This window comes from Trichosurus vulpecula, chromosome 4 (genome assembly GCF_011100635.1).
Source record: "Trichosurus vulpecula isolate mTriVul1 chromosome 4, mTriVul1.pri, whole genome shotgun sequence".
In the NCBI taxonomy this organism is placed as follows: Eukaryota; Metazoa; Chordata; class Mammalia; order Diprotodontia; family Phalangeridae; genus Trichosurus; species Trichosurus vulpecula.
In genome coordinates, this window is record NC_050576.1 from 384732956 (window position 1) to 384757392 (window position 24437).

The 24437-nt window shown below is 35.7% G+C and overlaps 1 protein-coding gene across 1 annotated transcript in view; it reads left to right on the top strand.

Annotated features, from left to right (window-relative positions):
* MYO16 (myosin XVI) overlaps positions 1-24437 on the top strand; it is a 675300-nt gene that overhangs the window by 256938 nt on the left and 393925 nt on the right. Inside the window, exon 13 of the mRNA XM_036754583.1 lies at positions 7576-7681. Coding sequence (XP_036610478.1) covers positions 7576-7681 — 106 coding nt within the window. The remainder of the gene's footprint in view (positions 1-7575; positions 7682-24437) is intronic.

The window sequence follows — 24437 nt, forward strand, 5'->3', positions numbered from 1 at the left end:
ACCAAAGGATAAAATAGAAATTGAAAGAATCTACCAATCACCTCCTGAAAGAGATCCCAAAAGTAAAACTCCTAGGAATATTGTAGCCAAATTTCAGAGTTCCCAGTTCAAGGAGAAAAATATTACAAGCAACCACTAAGAAACAATTCAAGTATTGTGGAAACACCATCAGGACAACACAAGATCTAGCAACTTTTACATTTAGGGATCGAAGAACTTGGAATATGATATTTCAGGGGTCAAAGGTGCTAGGATTAAAACCAAGAATCACCTACCCAGCAAAACTGAGCATAATATTTAAGCAGAAAAAAATGGAAATTCAATGAAATAGAGGACTTTCAAGTATTCTTGATGAAAAGATCAGAACTGAATAGAAAATTTGACTTTCAAATACAAGAATCAAGAGAAGCATGAAAAGGTAAACAGGAAAGAGAAATCATAAGGGGATTATTAAAGTTGAATTGTTTACATTACTACATGGAAAGATGATATTTGTAACTCATGAGAGAGACCTTTCTCAGTATTAGGGTAGTTGAAGGGAATATATATACATACAAACATACATACATATATGTATGTATATGTATATATATGTGTATATATATACATATATATACACACACATACAAACATATATACTATATATGCATACATAATACATATACTATATATATGAATATATTATATATGTATATATTATGTATGTATGTATTCATATATATGTGAATATATATATGGACAGAGGACACAGGGTGAATTGAATATCAAGGGATGATATGGAAAAAATAAAATTAATGGGTGAAAGAGGAATATATTGGGAGGAGAAAGGGAGAGATAGAAGGGGGTAAATTATCTCATATAAAAGGGAGAAGAAAAAGCTTTTACAATAGAGGAGAAGAGCGGGGGAGGTGAAAGGGAATGAGTCTACCTTACTCTCACCAGATTTGGCTTAAAGAGGGAATAATGTACACAATCAATTGGGTATCTTACCCTACAGGAAAGTAGGGGGGAAGGGGATAAGGGGAGGGGGATGATAGAAGGGAGCGCAGATTGTGGGAGCGGGTAGTCAGAAGCAAACACTTTTGAAAAGGGATGGGGTCAAAGGAGGAAATTGAATAAATTGGGCAGCAGGATAGGGTGGAGGAAAATATAGTTAGTCTTTCACAACATGATTATTATGGAAGTATTTTGCATAACAACATATGTATAATGTATATTGAATTACTTGCCTTCTCAAGGAGGGTGGGTGGGGAGGGAAGAAGGGAGAGAATTTGGAACTCAAAGTTTTAAACAAATGTTAAAAAATATTTTTACGTGCAACTGGGAAACAGGCAATAGGGTATAGAAATCTATCTTGATTACAAGAAAGTAAGGGGGAAGGGCATAAGGGGAGGGAGTGATAGAAGGGAGGGCAGACTGGGGAAAGGGGTAACCAGAATGTATGCCATCTTGGGGTGGGGAGGATGGGAGAGATGGGGAGAAAATTTGGAACTCAAAATCTTGTGGAAATGAATGAATGTTGAAAACTAAAACTCAATTTAAAAATCACATTAAAAAAAAAGGAAATGGTGACAGAAATAGTATCAAAGTGCCCCAAGAAGATTTGTATGAACTGATGAAACATGAATGGAACAAGGAAAACAATTCATCCAATGACAAGAGTATTGCAATGACAAACAACTTGGAAAGATTTAGGAACTCTGCTCAGCATAATTTTGATTCAAGATTTTAGAAGACTAATGAAGCAACATGCTACATACACCCACCTCCTAATAGAGAGGTGAAAGATTCCAAATTTAGACAGAGAGATGACCAAAATATGAATTTGTTTTTGCTTGACTATACATGTTTCTGATAGAGATTTTATTTTTCTTGTATTTTCAGGTGGATGGGGCAGAAGAGAAGATAGATTTTTGATGAATAAAAAAAATGAAAGTTGATTAAAAATTTAAAATTATTAAAAGACTGACTTTAAAAAAAAGACAGAAAGGAATGAGACCAATGACACTTTTCTTGGATCATAACCAAAATTTTGCTGCCTGACATTTCATAGTTTAGATTATTTTTCTCATTGTTGTTGTTCAGTTGTTTAAGTCATGTCCAATACTTTGTGACCCCATTTGGGGTTTTCTTCACAAAGATAACTGTAATTGTTTGCCATTTCCTTCTCTAGCTCATTTTTACAGATGAGGAAACTAAGGCAAGCATGGTTAAGTGTCTTGCCCAAGGTCACATTGCTAATAAGTGCCTGAGTACAGATTTTAAATCAGGCCCGACTCCAGGCCTGCTGTTCTATCTACTGTGCCACTTAACTGCCCTGTAGTTAAGATTACTCATTCATAAAACCTTGTACTTTTAATGGCACTAATATTTCAAATTAATGTTCATGTGGTATTCTCCATTAAACTCTGATCTCCTTGAGAGCAGGGATTGTCCTTTGCATCTTTTTGTATCCCCAGAACTTAGTGTAGTGCTTGGAATGTAGTAGGTACTTAATAAATGCATACTGACTGACACACGGAATCAAATAAAATAAGTGTGGGATTTCCTCCCACCTACAAAAAGTCTAACTCTTGTCTTACTTAGAAGATATTCTTCTAGATTTATAGCAAAAATTTTAATCACCTTGTGACCTAATTGATAATAGTCTCTGAATTTAGGTATACTCATCCTGTGACCATCTACAAGTACATACCCAAACTTTGTCCAGCTTGGTAAAAACTACTAGAGCTTTTCTTCAATAAGCTCAGCTTTCAGCATCCAGAGGTCTCTAGACCTCCAGCCAAGAACAGGCATTAAAAGTAGATTGTTTAATGGAAGGCCTTATAGACAGTTATAATTTACAACTTGAGAGATCACACAGGAACCACCTGTTTTCTCAGACCTATCCTGATCAAACCTGAAGAGAATGATATAAAACAGTATGCACTGAGGAAAATGGTGACATTAAAAGTTGCACTTTATGAGCAACTCACTGACTGCAGCATGTGTCCAATAAAGAGATCATTAAATGGTAGCCTGCTAATTTGGATAGCCTACTAATAAGCATTGGAAGTGCTTTTTTGCAGTGAAATTTTAAGCAACAAGTTAAGTCTGGGGAGCTGCTGAACTCCTGGGATATTGCTATTAGAACCTTCTCTAATAATAAAGCACAGTACTTGTTGGGAATGAAGAGTCTAGTGACTTGTATCCTTAATAAATTCTTAATGAAAGGATTTGTTCTGTGAAGTCTGGATTCAGTCAAAGGGCCACACTTGAGGACCTAAAGGACCACATGTAGCCTAGAGGCTGCAGGTTCCCCACCCCTGGCTCTTGTCAGTCTGTGACACATTTAGGCCATGAATAGCACAAACCAAAATTTCAAATGTGTTTCCAGTTTGAATAAGAAGTTTTGGTTTGCAGGATAGTGAAAACTTCAGACTGTCTCAGAATTGTACCATAGTCACGGGTGTTCTTAAACCAGAATAAATTAGAATTTTTCAACAGCGTCTAAGTCATGCCTGGTTTGGCTTCCTCTTGTCAGAAATACAAAGTTAAGGATGATATATAGATGCAAGAGAGATATCACCACTACAATACAATTTCAGTGCTATAAAGATTTAATTAAATGCTGAATATTTCCAGCTAACTGGGTTCCCAAAAGTGAGCCTTATATATTATCTCTATGACACCCTTGAGAGTGCTATTTCTTCTCCTCATAAGGCACAGAATCCAATTCAACAATCATATATTATCCAGCTACTCTGTACAAAGCACTACGTAGGGCCCTGGGGGATATAAAGATAAATAAAGCATAATCTCTGTCTCCATGGACTTCATAGTTTAATATGGAATAAAAAACATGAATTGTGTAATTTTTAATTCTTGTCTTAAAGTTAAAGTTGATAATTACTAATAAATGGAAAATCAACAAAACATGGAGTAAATCTTCAAATATGCTCCCCAAGTAAAGAATAGGAAAAATGGCATATTACAAATATTTAACAAAATCAAAGCTATGTTGATACATTTATTCTGTGTCCCAAAGAGGAAAGGAGGAAAAAACCTGGAAAAATCTTATATGCTCAATGTTTGGGTGACTTGAAAAAATAAGGGTATGTTAACTAAATGGAATATCTTGTCACTTCAAAAAATACCCACCATACATGTAAGGATGATAGAAAGAAGAGAGGGAGACACTGAATAAGAAGGCATCCTTCAGTGTTTTGTTCAGCCAGAGATCAAAGGAGAGAGTAAGAGAGAGAGAAACACAGAAAAAGAGACATACGGAGAAATAGAGACAAAGAGAGAAATAGAGACAGAGACAAAGACAGAGGTGGATTGAGGCAGACAGAGGAGAATGAATGTAAGTGTGTAGGCCCAGAGAAGGAAATGGAGGATAGTAGTCTTTTTCCTACTCAAAAACCTAAAATATAGGCACAAAGTTTAAATAAAAAGTTAAGGTTATTAAGGAATTGTTAATTTGCATATGTCCATTTCATTCTTTCTTACAAATATGGCCATTTTCCCTTTCCTTTGCCTAGTATAGGACAGGGAGATGATTAAGAGCCTGAAGAAGCAATTCAAAATCATTCACACCCATCAGATGGGAAAATAGTGAGTGGTTCAGGTGTTGATGAGCAAATACTGAGACCAAAAAGGTATCTAGCACTTCGCTCCGAGGATCCATAAATACTTTGAAAAATAAATCTTTACATGTGATTTTATTGATATAAGAAATGTCCATTGAAGATAATCCCTCAATTAGTACTGATCAGCAACTATTCTACAGCTCATCATTTTAGGACAATGGGAGATTAAGTGTATTGCACGGGATCTCACAGCCAGTCAATGAGGGTGTAAGTCGAGGAGAATTGAACCCAATTCTCACAGAGTCTGAGGCTGACTATCAAAAATGCTACCTTGTCTCTTTAAGGGTAAATTTATACATCATAAGTAGTTCACTATTTTTTTCTGATCATCTGTTTTATGGAGCTTCCATCTTTAGAAAAGTCAAGTAATGGAAGAAGAAGAAGAAGAAAAAGAAGAAGAAGAAGAAGAAGAAGAAAAAGAAGAAGAAGAAGAAGAAGAAGAAGAAGAAGAAGAAGAAGAAGAAGAAGAAGAAGAAGAAGAAGAAGAAGAAGAAGAAGAAGAAAAAGAAGAAGAAGAAGAAGAAGGTCCCATATCCAATACTTACAGGCAATGTGATGTATAAGTCACATGCCTTTTCTGAGTCTTATTTTCTTTCGCTGTGAAATGAGGAAGTTGGATAAGATGATGTCTAAGTCTGGACCCGTGGCTAATGTTCGATGTCTCTGTGAGATTCCTCTGTCTACCCAACTGCTCCCTCTGTTTTCTACCCTTTTCCAACTGGCAGAATCCTCAAAATCATTATCCTGGTCCCTCTAGTCCCCTTTCTCCATATTCAAAAGAGTATGCCTTGTATTCCATATTAATGATCATTCAATGTTCATGAAAACTTGAGACCTTGTATAGAAAGTTCCATCAGATTCATCCTATTAATCAGGTTTTTCTCCTTTATTTTTTAATGTCAAATAAGGTAGAACATACAGTTGATGCATTGCTATTCTCATCATATTCATATTTGTTCTTCCCATATGAATTATAATGGCTCCATTTTTTCTTGTAAAATAGCTTTATTGTATGGTTAGCAATATGTATCAGATATGTATACAAATAACCGTATTGGATCCAATGTACAATATCCATTAATGGATAATAAGCACATCCCTGAGTTAAAATAGACAAATCAGTAACTTCATTAAGAATAAGCTTCATGGAACAGCCAAATTGTCTTGCTTTAATGGAAATATTTTAATGATTGTGTTAGTGAGAATTATGTTCCCAGTCAAGAGCACATAAAGGCAAATGCAGTTGACAAGTAACTTTTTTTTATGAATCACCAAATGAAAATAAATGCCTTGAACCTAATATAGTATATACACATGACCTCCCTGGTGCCTGATCTTTGCTCCTTCTAGCTAAGTTTCATGTATTTTTATGGCGAGAGCTTGAGATGTTTTTAATTTTTTCCTAGGTGATTGAGATATTTATAAAGAACTCTGTTGCAACCGCATATAACAATAGTGCTGCTTGCCACTACTGTGGCTGTGTAAGATTGATAACACCAACACGCAAAAGAGCTGCTAGCACAGGTTCTTTGATCTGCTTTTCTAAGGAAAGCAAGTTTAAAGGGTTAACAATCTCACTTTAATTAAACATACATATATCATTTACTTAGTTCACGGGGGAAAGCCAGCACCCAGAACTTCAGAGCAAAAACAAACAGAATTTACAGAGGCTATATAAACAGACCAAATCACAATACATAGTTATCAGAAGCACCAACATCTGGGTTTTGTTTCGTTTTTTTAAGCCACAGGCTCCAGTGGCTACTGGTCTGGTCAAATCACAGGACACTCTTCCAGTGAGTGAGAGCCCCAAACAAAATGCTAACCTCTGAGTTTATATACCCTGTTTAGGGTCAAAGGGTGTCACAACCATGGGACTCAAACCTATGTGAACGAGGCTTTGCCTTGTAAGCAGGTCATCAAAGACTCCTGATTTAATGAAAGGCACTTGATTACCTAAGTGCTCCAAAAGAGAAAACAGTAAAAAAAAGTCCCACCCTAATTACCATTACACCTCACCATTCCTTACAAATAGGCCATAGCCAAATGTTTTCTTCATAGCAGATTGCTAGTGCATGGGAAATGATCAGCAAAAGCATATGTGCAATATTATTTATTGTACAGAATGAATTATAACCAGATTTAAGAAGATATTTTAAGTTATCTTTACACGAATGTGGAAATACTCAATATATGGAATGCTGCTTTATAATACTCTGCTGCAATGTTTTTAATTTGTAACAATTAACCCATTATATATCAATATTGTAGAACTGTATTCAATAGACAATTTGTTGTACTTTTAATTCCTTTTTTATTTTCTATCAAAATATTATATTTTGAATTATGTCATGGGAAATTGAAGATATTCCATCTTTATGATGACAAACTTTAGCTTTTGATTATCCTTAGTTCTATATAATTAAAAAATATATTAGAGGCAGCTATGTTACTCAGTGGAGAAAGCACTAGGTCTAAGGTCAGGAAGACTTGAGTTCATATCTAGCTTCAGACATTTATTAGCTGTGTGACCCTGGTCAAGTCACATACCTTCTGTCTGTCTCAGTTTATTGAATTATAAAATGGGATAATAATATCACCTACTTCACAGGGTCACTGTGACAATCAAATGAGATCATATTTGTAAAGTATTTGGCACATATTAGGTACTTTTCCTTTCTTCTAAAATGCTGTGCAAAAATTACAGTGCTATGTAAATCTGCATTATTTTTATTGTTTAATAACCAGTAATAATAAACCATAAGCTAATTAATATTTCCAAGCCCTAAATATCTAATTTTGTCTTTGCTTTTGTCTTTAAGGATTATTTCTGCTTAGTAGTTATGACTGGAATGTTGAATTGTTGAATGGGTGTCTTATCTCTCTCTCTCTCTCTCTCTCTCTCTCTCTTTCTTTCTTTCTCTCTTTCTCTGTCTCTCTGTAGCGGTGAAAGTGGTTCAGGGAAATCTGAAGCCAGCAAACAAATAGTGAGGCATCTCACATGTCGATCCAGCTCCAGCAGGTGTTTGTTTGACTGCAAAATAAAAAATGTAAGTACCATCGTTGGTTGACTTAGAGAATCATAGGGGTGCAAGTTGAAGTCAGAATCACAGAATTCTAGAACTGGAAACAGACTTAAGATGTGACCAGTGGTGGGATTTAGCCAGTTGGCTCCAGTTCGTCAGAACAGATACCTAATTTGATGTTGAGTTCAGCAAACCGCTTATTAAAATGGCACTTGTAATCAGGGTTCTCTCTAAGGTGGGCACCTGGACAGCCACCCAATGTGGAAATCACAAATATGTATTTCCTGCCCCCGCCCCCCAAAAGGGGTGCTGTGTCCTAGCCCAGGAAAGGGATCCCAGATGGAGGCACAGGGGAAAGCAGGATTGCAGTAATAAGGTGGCAGCATGAGATGGAAGGAGGAAGGGAAGTGGACAGCCAGGCCTGGGATGGGAGGACTGGCTATATAGCCAGCAGAAGCTGGCACTGCTGGGGCAGGAAGAGGGGAGTGAGTGGGAGGAGTGTGGCTGGGTGGGGGGGATGCAAGGTGGTGATAGCAGCAGCCACGGAGACTGTGAAGGGCTTAGACCCTCCCCCCTCCCCTGCTCCCTCCCTCTCTATCTGCTCCTGAATGAATCACCCACCAAGCCTCACCCCCAGGGGCCAGGAGAGAAGCTAGAGGGCTGGGATCATGTCTCTTAGTGTAAAGGCGAGAAAAAGCAAGCAGTTACTTTGGGCTTCCTCCCAGGGCCTTCTGCCTCCTACCTGCTTGCCACTCCTACTTGAGGAGGCAGAAGGCCCTGAAGGTGGAAGCCACCCAACACATGGCCTCTGCTGCTCCACCCTCCACTCCCCCCCATCCTCCGACCCCCTGCCCCTGACCACCCTCACCCTCTGGCCCTTACACACCTGGCCCAGCCCTTACCGACTCTGCTCCCTCCACCAGCACTTTCTCCCCTTCTTGTAATCAGCCTGCCTCTTTCTTCCTGGGCCTGAGCCCTGACCAGAGCTGGTCCCAACTGATCCTAATGACTGAGGAACCCTTGTGTCATGGAAACCAAGAATGCCAAGGGCTCAGAGGGAGTATTCCTTGGGAGGGGGGAGGAGGAGGGCAGGGGGAGACAAGCTAAAAAGTCAGATTGGCCTGGATGCCTCAGACTTGGCCTTTTAGTGTAACTAAAGCTGTTCAAGAGAAACTCCAACTTTTTCCCTGGCCCTGAGCTCACCTTAGTCCTGATGTCTCCAGGTCTGAGGATGGTGTTGGCTGACTCCTGGGAGAAGTCGGGGTGCAAGTACATGGGTACAATAACCCCATGTATACAACCTAACACAAGACCATTTTTCTGAGCTGGTCCAGTGCCTTATCACAAACACACTCACACACACATACACACACACACACACACACACACACACACACATTCTTACACATTCACCAACATTCACCCAACAATCATTAGGGCAGAGAACCTATTTATTTATTTGAATCCTACCACTGGATGTGACCTCTTGTGACTGGCTCAGGTTGCACCTGAGAAAACTCAGACCAGGAGAGATTAGTTGATTCAAAAAAGATCACACAAGTAATATAAGTAAGTGATAGAACCAGGACTTAAATGAACATCTTTTTACACAGTAAGCCTGGTGTTCTTTTCCCAAACAAAACTGTCTTCTCATTCTTTTTAATTCTAAATAGGTGCACGTTGGACATAAAGTAGGAGAAAACTACTCATAATACATAAACTTACATTCGATTCAATTCAATAGGTTTTCTAAAAAGCATTTCTCATAGCATTTGATGCCTGTCATGTATTTGATATATTTTATTTTATAGTATTGCTATTTGTGTGTGTGTATATGAGTGTGTGTGTGTATCTTACATGACTATTAAGTCTTCACCTCCTTGAGGTCAGGTACTATGTTTTTTTTTTCTCCTTTAGAAACTAGAATACTGAGATAAACATAATAAGCTAAATATTAATTTAATTTAAATATATTTGTCAATGATAGTGGGGACTGAGGGGCTTTGAACACTATATGGGCATAATTATATATGTGTATTAGCAAGATCATTTTGGCAGAGTCATGCATCAAGGCTGAACAGAGAGTCATGGGGGGGGAGGGGAGAACAAGTTAGTAGGCTATTGTGATTAATGAAGCAACATGTAATATAGCTTGGATGAGAGTAGAGACAGGTGAGAATAAAAAGTCAAAATATATTTGGGAAGAAATTTCATAATTTCTCGGCATCTTCTTGGGTGTAAGAAGAAAAAGAGATGGGTAAATCAAAGATGGCAGCTTTCTTAATATAGGTGGCTCAAAATGGCAGAGGCCATCATAGACACAGAGGAATCAGAAGACTTCAGGATTTGGAGAAATGGTAATTAACTTTATTTAAGGCATAGTGGGTTTGATGTGTTGGCTGAAATTCATGCTGAAGATGTACAATCGACTGCTAGGAAATTAAGAGCTCATTGCCACCTGGAGATATAAAATTTGGAGTTATCCACTTAGGGGTTGAGTTGAAGCAGAATATATGGCTTATACTGCCAAGGAAGGGATAAGGAAAGGAGAGAGAGAGAGGGAAGAAGAATATAGGAATTGTATGGGGAATTCCACGGTATAGAGGCAGGCAGAGCAGTATTTAATAGTACCAAGAAAGGAGAGTTCCAAAAAAGTCCATGGGATAGAAGTTTTCCAAAAAAAGAAGCTTTGAGTATACCAGATGCTAAAGAGATGTCAAAGAAGATGAATAGTTGGAAAATATCATTATATTGAGTGATCAGAAGGCTGCTGTTGATAGTAGCAAAAGTCTTGATGGAGAGGGAAGGGAAAAGAGGAGTCATTGTCCAGGGAGGTGAAATTAACAGTAGTAGTGCAAAAAATGAAGGTAAATGTAGAATCTTCTTTTTACCAGTTCAGCAGTGAAAAGGAAAAGAGGGATGAATGACTTAGTAGTTAAGAATAGAAGAAAATGGTTCTGTTATTGTTGTTGTTCTGTTTTGTTTGTTGTCTTTTTAAGGACAAGAGATGCCAGAAGGTTTGTAGGCAGATAGAGATAGAGTGGAGAATGGACAGATGGTTCCAAAGAGATAGCTGGGATCATAGATAATGAAATATCTTGGAGGAGGCCATGGTCTAAATGGTATATGAGTGGAAGGGTTAGATTTGGAAAGGAAAACTACCTCTTCCATTGAAAAAAGGGGAATAAAGTATGAAAAGGGTGATCATGTTAAATGACATCTATCCTATCAGTAAGCCACAACACAGAATCCTTTGATCAGCATGTGAAGGCAAGTGAAAATGGTGGTTTGGAATAGCCACTGTCCCAGTTCATGTATAAAACAATTGTTAAATATGACTATAACCATTTCAATAAAATAGAAATATATTTACTGAGTGCCCACTATGCTACTACTGTGACCAGAACTACTAGCAGAGACAAAAAGAGTTTGTGTAAAATATGACCCATCTTCGCAAAGAATTGTAGTTAAACTAGAGAGACAAGACATTTATGAATAACATCATTAATTTATCTTAGTATCTATTTCTATTTAATAAGCGGCTAAATTATTGCTCTATTCTTACCAAAAGCTGGGCTGCTTTTTCTTCTTTGTGAGAATGAATGAATGAGTTACTTTTAACATGGTATGCTACCCCCTACCCTAGGGAGAGAACCAAGTCCTCCCTCAATATATTAGTGATAAAATCTTTACACCATTACCCTGATTTGAAAAGATATAGTAATGCCTGACAATCTGTAAATTATTTATTTATAAACTTTAGCTAGCCAGAATATACCCAAGATCTCAGGAGGAAACAAAAGACAAAAAACAAACAAACCAAAAAAACAACTCCTCTTATTACCAAAATCTTTTCAAAGAAAATTCTTATAATGAACTTTAATTCATAAAAGAACACTCCAATACTTTACTCAACCTTATTTGCTTGTGCTTAAGACATAATTCTAAGTTTGGTTAGTCATTTATTTATTCATGTAACCTCTACTATTTTAGAAGTGACAAATTGGTAAATGAAAAGAAAAACAAGTGAAACATCAAGATCGTAGATTTAAAAAAATTATTGTATATCTATAACTCTCTCTGTCTATATGTCTGTCTGTATTTATGTATGTATGTGTGTATATTTGAATCCCAAACTCAAACAACTTCATGATCAGAGGCCATCCAATGTTGAGCTGGATATCCCAACACACCTCAGTAACTGCTAAGGGTCTTACTTCTTTAATTCAGAATAATAATTGATGTTCATAGTAATGAATCTGAGTCATTGAGAAAAAAGGTGAATTAATGTTCTCTGTGCTTTGACAGAGCAGGGAAGTGTTTAATACATTTTAATAGAAGACTTACAGCAAAATGAAATGAATAAAATGAAAAAAAAATATTGCAAACTTCAGTTATCTGAAAAATTCATTTATGTGAAACAGTTTGTTTGTATAAGTTAAATGAGTCACTTCTAAAACCGCAAGTCATTAATTCTCTGTAATTCACTTATATTTTCTTCTCTTGGATCTAAACTGAACTTTAAAACAGTGCCTCTATCATTATCCTTCATATATTTCAACTACCTTTATGGAGTTATTTCAAATTTTCTCATTTTAATGAAATGTTCATAGCAATACCCAGGGAAAGTTACATTTATTCAGAAACTATTATTATTACTCAAGCCAGTTTCTATTATTTAAGCAGGAAACCATTAATTTCATGTAACTGAAAAATGTGTATTTTTCCTCTTGAAAAGAACTGGATATGAGTTTTGCTAAAAATAAAGGATATGAGGACATAAGAAATTGGAAATGATGGTCAGATAGGTTAAGTTGTTGTCATGAGGACTGAATGTCCTATTACTTAGATTAACAAACAGAACAGCTCCATCTAGGTAATCACTTCACAGTGAGATATGACAAATGTGCTGATGCACACTAGTAATAGCCTGGAGAGGGGATCCAGACTCTCACTGAATTAGGGATTTCTGGATGTGCACAACATGCACACACACACACACACACACACACACACACACACTCAGAAACACACCTGCCCTTCAGTGATTATGCATTCAAGTACATCTGATTACACTGTGGTAAACACAGCTGCATCTATCCCAGGAGTCATTTATCAAAATAAGAGCCCAGAGAAGATTCAAACATTGAAACTTCCAGAGCAGTATTGCACAATGACAGATTCAGTTTTTGATGTTCCGTATGCCATGAAATCCTCCCTCTTTATGGAGTTGCTTAGAGAGAGGAGGTGATGTTGCTATAGTCCTACCTATTTTGAAGGACTCTCTATAACACCAATAAATAATACCAATAATACCTTTATAATACTAAAGGCACTGCCTTAGAAATTGTAGGCAACTTACGTAAAGAAAATAAATATCATGAACTGCCTTGTGAACATTTCAAACTTGATGTAAGTAGTTGTGATGGAATTTCAGCCATTACTTTTGCAGCTAAATGCCTTTAAAAATCAATGACAGCTGCTATAGTCAACTCATTTTCCCCAGTCCAAAAAAAAAAAGACTTGAGGTCCTTCTCTATGTAACAAGAGTCCTAAAACCCATTGATATTGAGCATTCTCCTCAAAGGCAGAGAGTTAGTAAGAGCAGAAGATAAGAGAGCTTCCTCTTCCCCCTAATGTTGGCTTTTCCTCAGAGTCTTTTCCTTCAAGAAAACGAAGTAGGATTGGCATCATCCATCTTTTCTTTTGAAGCTGAAGGGTGTACAGAATGATGAGAGTCTCCAAGAGAGTCTGAAGAGACTTAAAGAGACTGACTCAGTAAAGAGACTGAAGCTATCCTCTTTCCTATTTTTGCTAACTCTCCACACCCTCCAAAAGGTAGGAATTGATCTCCGCTAATGAAGAGAGATGTCCCAGCCAGTATTTGTTCACAAAAACTAAAAGTATTTTAAAACGCTGGGGCCAAATTGGAAGAATAGAAGACATCACTTTATTTATTTATTTTTTTTGGGGGGGGAAGGCAGGGCAATTGGGGTTACATGACTTGCCCAAGGTCACACTGCTAGTAAGTGTGTCAAGTGTCTGATCTGAATTTGAATTCAGGTCCTCCTAACCCTAGGGCTAGTGCTCTACTCACTGTACCACCTAGCTACCCCAAAAAGATATCACTTTCTTTAGTGTCTGCTTGTATTTAAGGATCCCAAAGTCTTATAAAATGTGGTAAAATATATTGCAGTTAATTAATGGAAATACTAAAATTTATGGGCTTGATTGTCATTGTCATGACTTCAGAGTCTTCTTGATAAAAATAAAGATATAAAAAGCTATTTACCATGAATTATTGGAATAAACTCGAAGTAAGATATGCTTTTAATTTCCAAAATGCTCTATGCATTATGATACGTGAATTGTCATTTCTTTCCATGTTTTAACTAAATTCTCTGAAGATTTTAAAATGTTATTGTTGTCTTTCAGATCTCTTTTGTGAATCTATAGTGAAATGTGATAACAAAAGACTATATTTGCATTTTTCTTTTGTTTTGATTCGGTTATTTTGTTTGATTTGATTTATATTTCTCCCCTGAAGGAAGAGTGATGGTTTCCACAAATTTTCTGTCCTGGGAAATAATTCTGTATCTTTGTATCTGTCTGTGTGAATTTGTATGTGTATATGTGTGTGTGTGTTTCTGCGTATGAGACAGAGAGACAGATGTAGGGTAGATAGAAGAAGTAAATATGAAATTTCAGAGGAAATGTGGCAAGGGCAGATATGGAGGGCATGTAAAGCCAGGAAAATAATTCTTGCATCAGGTGATATTTGAACTGAGTATCAAAGGAAGTCAGGTAAGTTAGGAGTCAGAAATCAGGAGGGAGACTATTTCTCACAAGTGGCACAGCCAATATAAATACATGAAGTCAGGAAATGGAGTGAGGTCAGTATGGCTGGGTTGTAGATTGTATGGAGGACAGTGAAGTGTAAGAAGATTAAAAAAGTAGAAAGATGGCCTGACTGTGAAGGGAATGAATAGAGAGTTCTATATTTGATCCTGGAGATAATAGGAAGCCATTAGAATTGGAATGGGGGGAGGTGCATGACATAGATAGACATGCCTTTTAGGAAAATCACATTGGCAGCTGAGTAGAAAGTGGATTGGTGTGAGGGAGAATTTAAGGAAAGGACAACAATTAGAAGGCTATTGAAGTAATTCAGGTGAGAGTTATGAGGGTTTGAAAAAATGTGGTAGCTGTGTACAGAGAGGATGGAGCATGTGTGACAATTTTTAAAAAGGTAAAGACAGGAAGAATGGACAGCAAATTCCATAATTGGAGTGAGTGTGAGTGAATAGGATAACACTGAGGTTATGAACCTGCTTGGCTGGGAGGGTGATGCCCTCGCCAGTATTAATTGGGAAGAGGGAAGGCTTTTAGGGAAAGCCATTCTATTTTTAGACATGTGTTTGAGATTGTTGTCATTCTTAATTTAAATACAAGCTTAGAGGAGTGGAATGCATAGAAGACAAGTTTAAGAGGGTCAACAAATGAGTTCAGTGTCAGAAGTTTATATAGCAGCTATAAATAGCATACTATATTAAGTAGAGAGAAAACATAGAGAAGGGGTGACATCTGGAGGAACAAATGAGACCAGAGCAAATTGATTTCTAGTGGTTGTTATGCATTTAATAGGCTCATAGCTTCTCTTTCATAATGTTCATCATGGATGTGTTATGTTCCTATTTCATAAACTCTACACAGATGTACATTTTATTCTTGGATACTTCAAAGTATATAAAGGATGATTCTGTATTTGAATTAGAATCATTATGTCTTTCTTCTTAGATAACACCGTGATCAATGGAAATGCTATTGTCAAGTTGCCCCAAATTTGAATTTCTAAAATTCATGGCAATAGATTTTCCATGAAAGAAAACTTCCTGGAATTAAAAATATAACTCTTAGGAAACAAATTATGTGAGAGTTCCAACATCTAGTCATATAGTCATAGTTTCATATAGTCATAGTCATATAGTCATATAGTTTCAGCAACTAGTTTTAGGAAAATATTTTGTCATTGATCTGGCATTCTTCACTGAGGAATCTTCTGCATTTGTCTTCTAGAAAATTCTGGAGAAAAGATATTTTATCAATATTATCTGCATGTTTTTAAAAGCTCTAAAATTAAACAATTAGTGAAACCAATCCATTTAAGTAATTAAATTGAGGGGTCTTAATTATATGCCCATACACCAAACAAAAGGATAACAAGACTTAGAACTGGCCCCAAAAGATGCAGTGACTTGTATGTGGCAGAGCCAGGAATAGGACCAGATCTCTTGGGATCTCATCTAGTGTTCTTTACACTTTACCAAACTCTCTTACATAGACAAAAGTCATTTGATTCATATTCTAAAGTAGTATTAATAGATGCTATGCATACTTTCTGATAGGGGTTCAAAAGAACTTATTTGTGACATTAAGAGCAATGGTTCACACACACAGAAGGAAAAGAAAGGCTTCATTTGGCTTTGAATATCTCAAAAATTGTTCAAAACACATTTCTTTACTGCCACCTAATGGACAAATGGCTAATCCAAATGTAAAACTCAGAATATTTGAATCAGTATACTTTTATAAGTTACTTGGTATAAGTGTATGCCATGGATAATTATATATCAACATATATGTATGCTTATATATGTCTGTGTTTGTGTATGTGTTTTACATGTATATATTTACAGATATCTGTGGACAATATACATATATGTACATGTATCTATAATTATTCTTTTGCCATATATGTACATATATAAATGATACAGTCACATGTAATAGTACATTTAGAATACAAAAATAAGGATACATAACAGTTTATACATAATAATATTGCTTATATGTGCACATGCATTATTGTTTTTAATAGCACAAATCATATGTTCATACATTGTTTCTCCAATAGAATGTATTCATATTTAAATATACTATACGCTACCATAATTTATATGCATGCTGCCAATACAATAGACCATAATATGTACATGCATTCTATGAATATATGTATAAATGTGTGTGTAAACATATGCAAACACATCTGTATATATGATCATATATGTATAATAGCATGCCTTATGTATGTATGTTTTTCACAGGATAGAATGTAAGCTATGTTGGTTCAGGGAGTTTCATTTTTGTCTTTGCCAAGCAAAGCACATACCACATAAGGGTGCTTAATAAATGTTTGCTGACTGATTAATTCAAGTTTCATTATTAGTTAAGTTCTTTTACTTGAAAGATACCTAGTACAACATGAGCATATTATGATATTTTATAATAAAGTAATGAAATTTTAGAAAAATATCTTGGATGTGATCTAGCTCAATGCCTTCTTTTTGTAGAGGAGCAAAGCAAGGACTAGAGATATTTAGATTCGTATTCAGCAAGCAATGCTTGTTAAACACATATCATATGGCAAGGATTGGGTTTAGATGTAAAGAGAGATAAAAATTTAAATAAAACAAGTTCCCCACTCTCATGGAGTTAAAATCCAGTAAGGGTAAGATATGGACATAAAAAGTTATAATGTAGACAACTACATGCAAAACTCATTAAAAAGGTGAAAACTCAAAGTGCTAAAGGAGAAAGTCATTGAAGACAGGGATATGAAAGGAAATCTTCAGTGAGGATGAACTTTAAAGAAAAATTGGATATGGAGCAGCTGAGGAAAAGCAAGGAAAACATTCCAAGGATAGAAAATAGCATTAGCAAAGCCATAGTAGGAAAAATCCACACTAGTATTTGGAAAAAGGGTGGTAGCAATACCTGGGGGATCTATGTAAGATTATTGCATTTAGATATGACTGTAGGAACCAGTTGAACTAGAAAAAGGAGAATGTGGAGAGTAGGTAGGTGAGATTTAGCTTTAAAGGCAGTGTGGTATTTTTTTCAGAACTTTGAACTGTGGGTGTTTCCCAGGGTTTTCACCTAGATACCTTATTCTTCTCACTCCAGTCTTTTGGGGGTGAGAGATTGGGGGGAGGGGAGAAGGTGGAGTAAGAGAAAGAAGAGAAGGAAGAGGAAGAAATAGCAGCATTGCCCAACTGAATGGGTGTTGCTTCAGAAAAACTGAAACTTGGGAAAGACCTTAGCTTAAAAATTCTAAGGTCTCCCACTGCATCCAGGGACATTGCCAGTCATCTTGATCTATGTCTGAACTTGGATGCCTCTGGTGGAGAGAGTGAGGATGGTGATTTTGCACAGCCCTGACTCACTTAAATCCAATTCACTTGCAAGTTAAGATGTCCCCCTCCTCATGTCACTGGTTCTCTTTGAGAACTAAGGACAAACAACATCAGCAATAATAATCTTTGGGAGTGACCTCATCAACTCCCAAAGGTTTAATTATCTCTATACTGACAACTCCCAGATGTGTAGACCCCTCTCCAGTTTCTCTACTGAGCTTTAGTTACACATCACCAGCAGCCTATTACACATTTCAAATTGGATTTTCTGGAGACATCGCAAATTCAATATGTACAAAACTGAACTGTTGACCTGTTCCCTCCAAAGCAACCTTTCTTTAGAACAACCCAAATGCTGTTGAAAGTACTACCATTTTCCCCTAGTCTGCCCGATTTATAATTATTCAGCATCATCTTTGACATTCTTATTTTTCCCTCACACCACATTATCCAAAAATTTTGCCATTTCTAACTCCATAACATCTCTCATCTTATTCTTTCTCACTAATCAAATATCTAACATCTTAATTCAATCTTTCTTCACTCTTCCTCTAGATTATTTTAATGGCTTCCTAATGGGTCTCCCTGGGTCATCTATCCCAACTCTAGCTCATCCCACCAAAGTGATTTTTCTTTATTCACAGATCGGATAATGCCACTCCCCCATTGAAACTTCTTTGACTCCCCGTCACCTCTAGAATCAAATGAAACTTCTTTGTTTAGCTTTTAAAACCTCTTATAATCTTGTACTAACCCATTTTCCAGCCTCCTTATGCATTACTCTCCCTCCCTCCACTTTGTAATATATTCAATCTGGCCTACTTTCTGTTCCTCCTATATACCATTCCAACTTTCCCCCCTATGCATTTCCAAGCACTAGTCCCTTGCCTGGAATGTACTATTACCTCTTAGATTCTTTTCTTCCTTCAGGATGTAGCATTCTTTCTACATGAAGTATTTCCCAATCCCCTCAACTGGTAATGGTTATCTCACCTTAAAGATATACTATATAGACCTCTACATGCCCCAGTCTCCCACATTAGCTCTTCGTGTGTAGGAATTATTGCATTTTTGTCTTTGTATCCAGAGTGCCTATCACATAGCAAGAGCTTCATAAATACTTGGCAGTTGATTGGTTGATTGTCTGAATAGGAAGCTAATAACGGGAGCAGCACTTTGTATTGCTGGAGTTATGATTTTGAATGCAAGTGAATGAATGAATAGCGTTTATTTAGCACTTGCTATATGCCAAACACCAGGGCAGATAACAAAAACAAAACAGTTCCTACCTCAAGAAACTTGCATTCAAATGGGGAAGGCAACATAAAGGTGGATGGTGTTCAAGGAAGGGAATTATGATCTGGGAAGTAACAAAGTTCACGAGAGAGTAAATAATACAGTACTTCATTAACACACCCTTTCCAGTAGAAGTGGCAGTGGTTATTTGATTACAACTCTCAGGAAAGAGGTGTGTGTTTGTGTGTGTGTGTGTGTGTGTGTGTGTGTGTGTGTGTGTGTGTGCGTGTGTGTGTGTGTCTGTGTCTGTGTCTGTGTCTGTGTCTGTGTCTGTGTTGGGGTAAGGAGGAATGGTTCCATTATCAGAGTAGATAAATGATGAGAACGAAAATGAGGACCATGGAAGAGCAGATCTGAGTGATTTATCTCTCCTCCCACCTACCCCAAATAGCCTCAGATGGCCCAGTTTGCAGGACAGAGCAGCAACAGTAGCAATTTCCACAAAAAAACTAACTCTGCTAAGTACTGACTGGGGACTTTAGACAAATCCCTTCAGTAATTGGTTTTGTTTTCTCATCTGCAAAGGAAAAAGTTGGATTGTGTGGCTAATTAATTGATTTGTGGTCCCGTCCAGCCCTAAATCTTGTGAATCTAAAATTTATCATCAGGGAATTGACATGACCAGTAAGCATAAGAAGAATTAGACTACCAATAGGGCAAAAGACTGATTGAAAAGGAGGCAGAAATACTATTCAGAGACTATTTCTGGTTATTCCTCCTCCTAGTGCCCTTGAATGCATATTTCTACCCACAGTGCATTTAATGTTTCAGTCAATCTGACTTAATTGATGTTCACTGGGCAATATAATGTTATATTGCCTATGCCATGCCTTGACATAGGCTTTCCTCCATGCTTAGGATGCTCTTGTTTCTCACCTCTGCTTTTTGAATCCCTAGCAGCCTTCAAGTAACAGTTCAAGTGCAACTAATTTCCTCTAAGACGTCTTTTTTATATCCATTGTTATTCATCCTGCACCCCTCAATAAACTGTTTTTATTTTGTGTTTATGTTACATTTAATTATCTGTGTTCATATTTTCCCCTCAATAGAATGTAAGTTTCTTCACTGTAGGTTTCTTTTTTGTCTTTGTAACCTAAGCATCTAGCACAAGATAGGCCCTTAACAGATGATTGTTTTATGAGACTGATTATAAAAGTCCAGACAGGAGGCAATGAGAGGTTGTAGTTGAACTATTGAAGTGAATGATATTTCCAAGAAAGAGTGGACCGAGGGAAAAGAGAACAGGGCTGAAGACAACGAAAGAACATATATTTTGATTACCCAGGAGGAGGAGGAAGAGCCAGCAAAAGAGAAATATGAAATTATAAATCTTTGGGCCTAAAGGGGAAAAAGAGTACCTAGTAGGAAGGAATAGTCCTTATTGATGAAGATAGATTAAGGACAATGAATATTGAAAAAGGTCATTAAATCTTGCAAATAAGAGAGCGTTACTGATTTCAGAGGGCGTGTTCAGTAGTGTCCCGGCTATGAAACACATGGTAAATAATTGAGGAAAGTATAGGTAATGAGAAAGTAGAGCTATCTGTATTAGACATGTTTACCCCAAGAAACTGGATAAAAAAGAAAAGTCAAGGGAAGACTTTTATCTAGTCTCCAGACATTTTTTTTGCATTTTTATTTCATTTTTAATTTTAAAAAATCTATTTTTCTGCTCCCTTGTCCATTGCAGGGGGAGAGGGGAAGGGGAATTGAAAAGAAAAAGAAAAAGAAAAGATTTGTAAGAAATATACCTAGCCAAGTAAACCAAATTCCTACATTGACCACGTGCAGAATATGAGTTATTCTCTATTGAGTCCACTACCTCTCTGGCAGGAGATGGGTAACATGCTTCATCCTTTGTCCTTTGGAATCATGATTGATCCACTGTGTTGATCAGAATTCTTAAATCTTTCACCTTTACAATGCTTACAATGCTAGTTATTGTATAATTGTACAGTTGTACAATTTTTTCTTTTGGCTCTACTCACTTTACTGCATAAATCTTCACATATTCTCCCAAAAAGTCTATTCCATCATTTTTTGCTGTACAATAGTATTCTATTACATTCATATATACTATAATTTGTCTAGTCATTCCCCAATTAATTAATTAATCAATGCAATTACCAACTATAGTTCATTAATGTGCCTCTTTCCCTACAGACTTGTGAATATTGGTCATTTTTCCTTTTTCATCAGCTTTGCCAGGCTAATTTTTGTGAAATAGAACTTCAGAGTTGTTTTAATATGAAATTTCATTTTTAATTTTTTGAATGTTTGTTTTAGCATTTCAACCACTTGCAGGCTACTCCCTCTACATGAAATGTCTTTTAAAAGAAAACAGTTAAGTAAAACTCACACTATAGAGACCTCATCTGAAAGTCATGTGATATTCCACATAAGTACCATCCTTCCATCTATTTTTTTTTTGTGTTTTGTAATTAACAGAAATCTATTTCAGACAAGGCAACAGCAAAGACAGACATGATTTAGCTAAAAAGGAAGCTAAGTTTTGCTGAAATGTAATATAGACGATGAATTGATTTCAATATTCCATGTATATGCACCCAATAAAATAGCTTCGCAGTACTTAAAATGAAATGAAAATACGAAGAGAAATAGACAGTAAAATTATAATGGTGGTGAACTTCACTTTATCTATCAACCCTAGATGGATATAAAAAAATCAGAACTAGGATAAGGACCTGAATAGACTTTTAGAAAAATTTGATGGGATAGACCTCTGGCAAGTATTGAATGAATATAGAAAGGAGTATACGTATTTTACTTGTATATAATCATTTCTTATAACATAAAACCCTCACAAAAACACAGAAAAGCTGAAAGACTATATCCATCCTTTACTGATAATAGTGTAACAAAATGAATATAAAATAATAATTTATATTAAATAAATTGAAGACATATTAAAAATAAACTGAAGACTAAATAACTTAATCCTAAAGAATTGTTGCATCAACAAACACATTATAGAAAAACAAATAATTCCATTAAAGATAATGAAATTAATGAGAAAACATTGCAAAAAATAATTTAATGTAGCCAAAGTTGTCCTTAGGGGGAAAATTATATTTTTAAATTATTTTTATTAACAACAACAACAAAAGAACAGAGCAATGAGTCAAGAATACAACTAAAATGATAATAAAAATTATCAAATTTTTAAAAATTAAAATAAATTGAAATCCTGAAAATCAAAGAAGAGAGAATAAAAATTAAAAAATAAAAAAATTAATTAATAAAATGGATTTCTCCATTAGTAATTTGGAATATTTTTTAAAATACTGCTATTTACAGTTTGAATTTCTTTCTCAGAAAATTTCCTGTTCATATCCTTTGAAAATTTATCATTAGGAGAATGGCTCTTATGCTTACACATTTTAATATATTCCTTATATACCATGTAAATAACTTATTTATTTGAGAATCTTGCTACAGAGATTCCCCTTATACCTGTAGGGAAGACTTTTTAATTTAGTTTAAAGAATCCTAAAACTCTTGTTGATACATGGGAAGGAGTCAGTTCAGAGAAAGCATTTAAAGATGAATTGACAGAATGGCAACAAGAGCAAAATATGTGGGAACAAATTGGAGGGAAAAGTGATTACCCTCAGTAAGAAGCTGGTTCTTTCTGGTAACTAGAAGAAAAAAGGAGAGAATTTTAGAGAGATGGGAGAGAAGTTGGGGCGGGGGGTGTGATTGATTACTGGCTGATCTTATGATAAGACATTATATGCTGATTTGGGACATAAGGGAAGAGAAAGAAAAAATAGCACAATTATGATGAAGAATGATATAGGAATCTATTTCAAAAATTCAAAACAGATTATTAACCAAATCCATGGCTCAGATGAGGTTATTCACTACAAACTTGAAGTGCGTAAAATCAGTTAAACTTCTCCTGTGACAAAAGAATAGGAAAGAACAAAATGAATGATGGTGATTACCTTAGGATAAAGAACATAACATATCAGAATCAGAGAGCCAAGGGCTTCTAGCACAGTTGACAGTAACACTATAAAGTAGGTGCTCATTGGGTCCAGACTTACAATGGTTAAGAAATTGAATGATTTGCCCAAAGTGGCATAGTAAATAGTGATATAGCCAGGAGTGGAGACCAGGTCTTCTGATTACCACTTCTATCAATCAGTCAGTCAACAACAACAACAATAAAATATTGAAAGTGTTCACTATGTGCTAAGCACTGAGTATATAAAGGCAAAAATGAAATAGGCCCCATCCTCAAGGAAATTACAATATTATGTAAGAGAAATGTATATATATATATATATATATATATATATATATATATATATATATATACATGTATATATACGTACAATATATGTGTATATACACCTTTAACAACATATACAAAATAAATGCAATGTTGTTTTCTAATTTCTATGTTATTATGTAAGAGAAATATATATACATATATACACATTTAATAGAACATATACAAAAGAAATGCAACCTTCTTTTCTACTTTCTAATGTTTTATAGTTCAATGTAACTTTTATACCTTGCATATTTATTGGCTGTCACAATCAAGGTTATAAGAAGTAAAAGAGAAGTGAAAGATTAATAAGTAAAAAGAATTTGAAAATAGTTTATTTGATATTTATCTTTTAATTATTTTTACTAAATAACTAGTATGAAACATTGAAATTGACACACAAGCGAGGTACTACATTCTGTTTTCTTTATTAGTTAAAAATGTGAATATGTAAAAATATTAAATAGTACTTGAGTGGAGTGGGTAAAAAGACAAAAATAGGAGATTACCTGTGAAGAGTGATGTAATGAAATCTATTCAAAGTTATATTAGCAATACTTCAGCCACTAAAACTTTCTAATGTTTGCCTCTTAGTTTTGCTTTCTTTAAAAATAAAAATAACAATAAATTTCTCTTACTCTCAACTTTTTTCCCTCTTTTTTTTCTTTTTTGTGAGTCAATTGGGGTTAAGAGACTTAGCTCAGGGTCTCACAGCTAGGAAGTATCTGAGGATGAGATTTAAACTCAGGTCCTCCATGATTCTAGAACCAGTGCTTTATCCACTGTGCCACCAAGCCTACAATCAAGTTTTTGCTAGGAAGCTGACTATATGTTTTAGAGGTTTAAAAATTAGTCACATTTCTAAATATCTTTGAAATCACTGCAACTCAAAGTCATTTTCAGTCACTAAGAAGCACTTATTAAGCTCTTGTCATATACTAATCATTGTGCTGAATACTATAGATAAAAAGAATCAAAAAACATTTTCTGA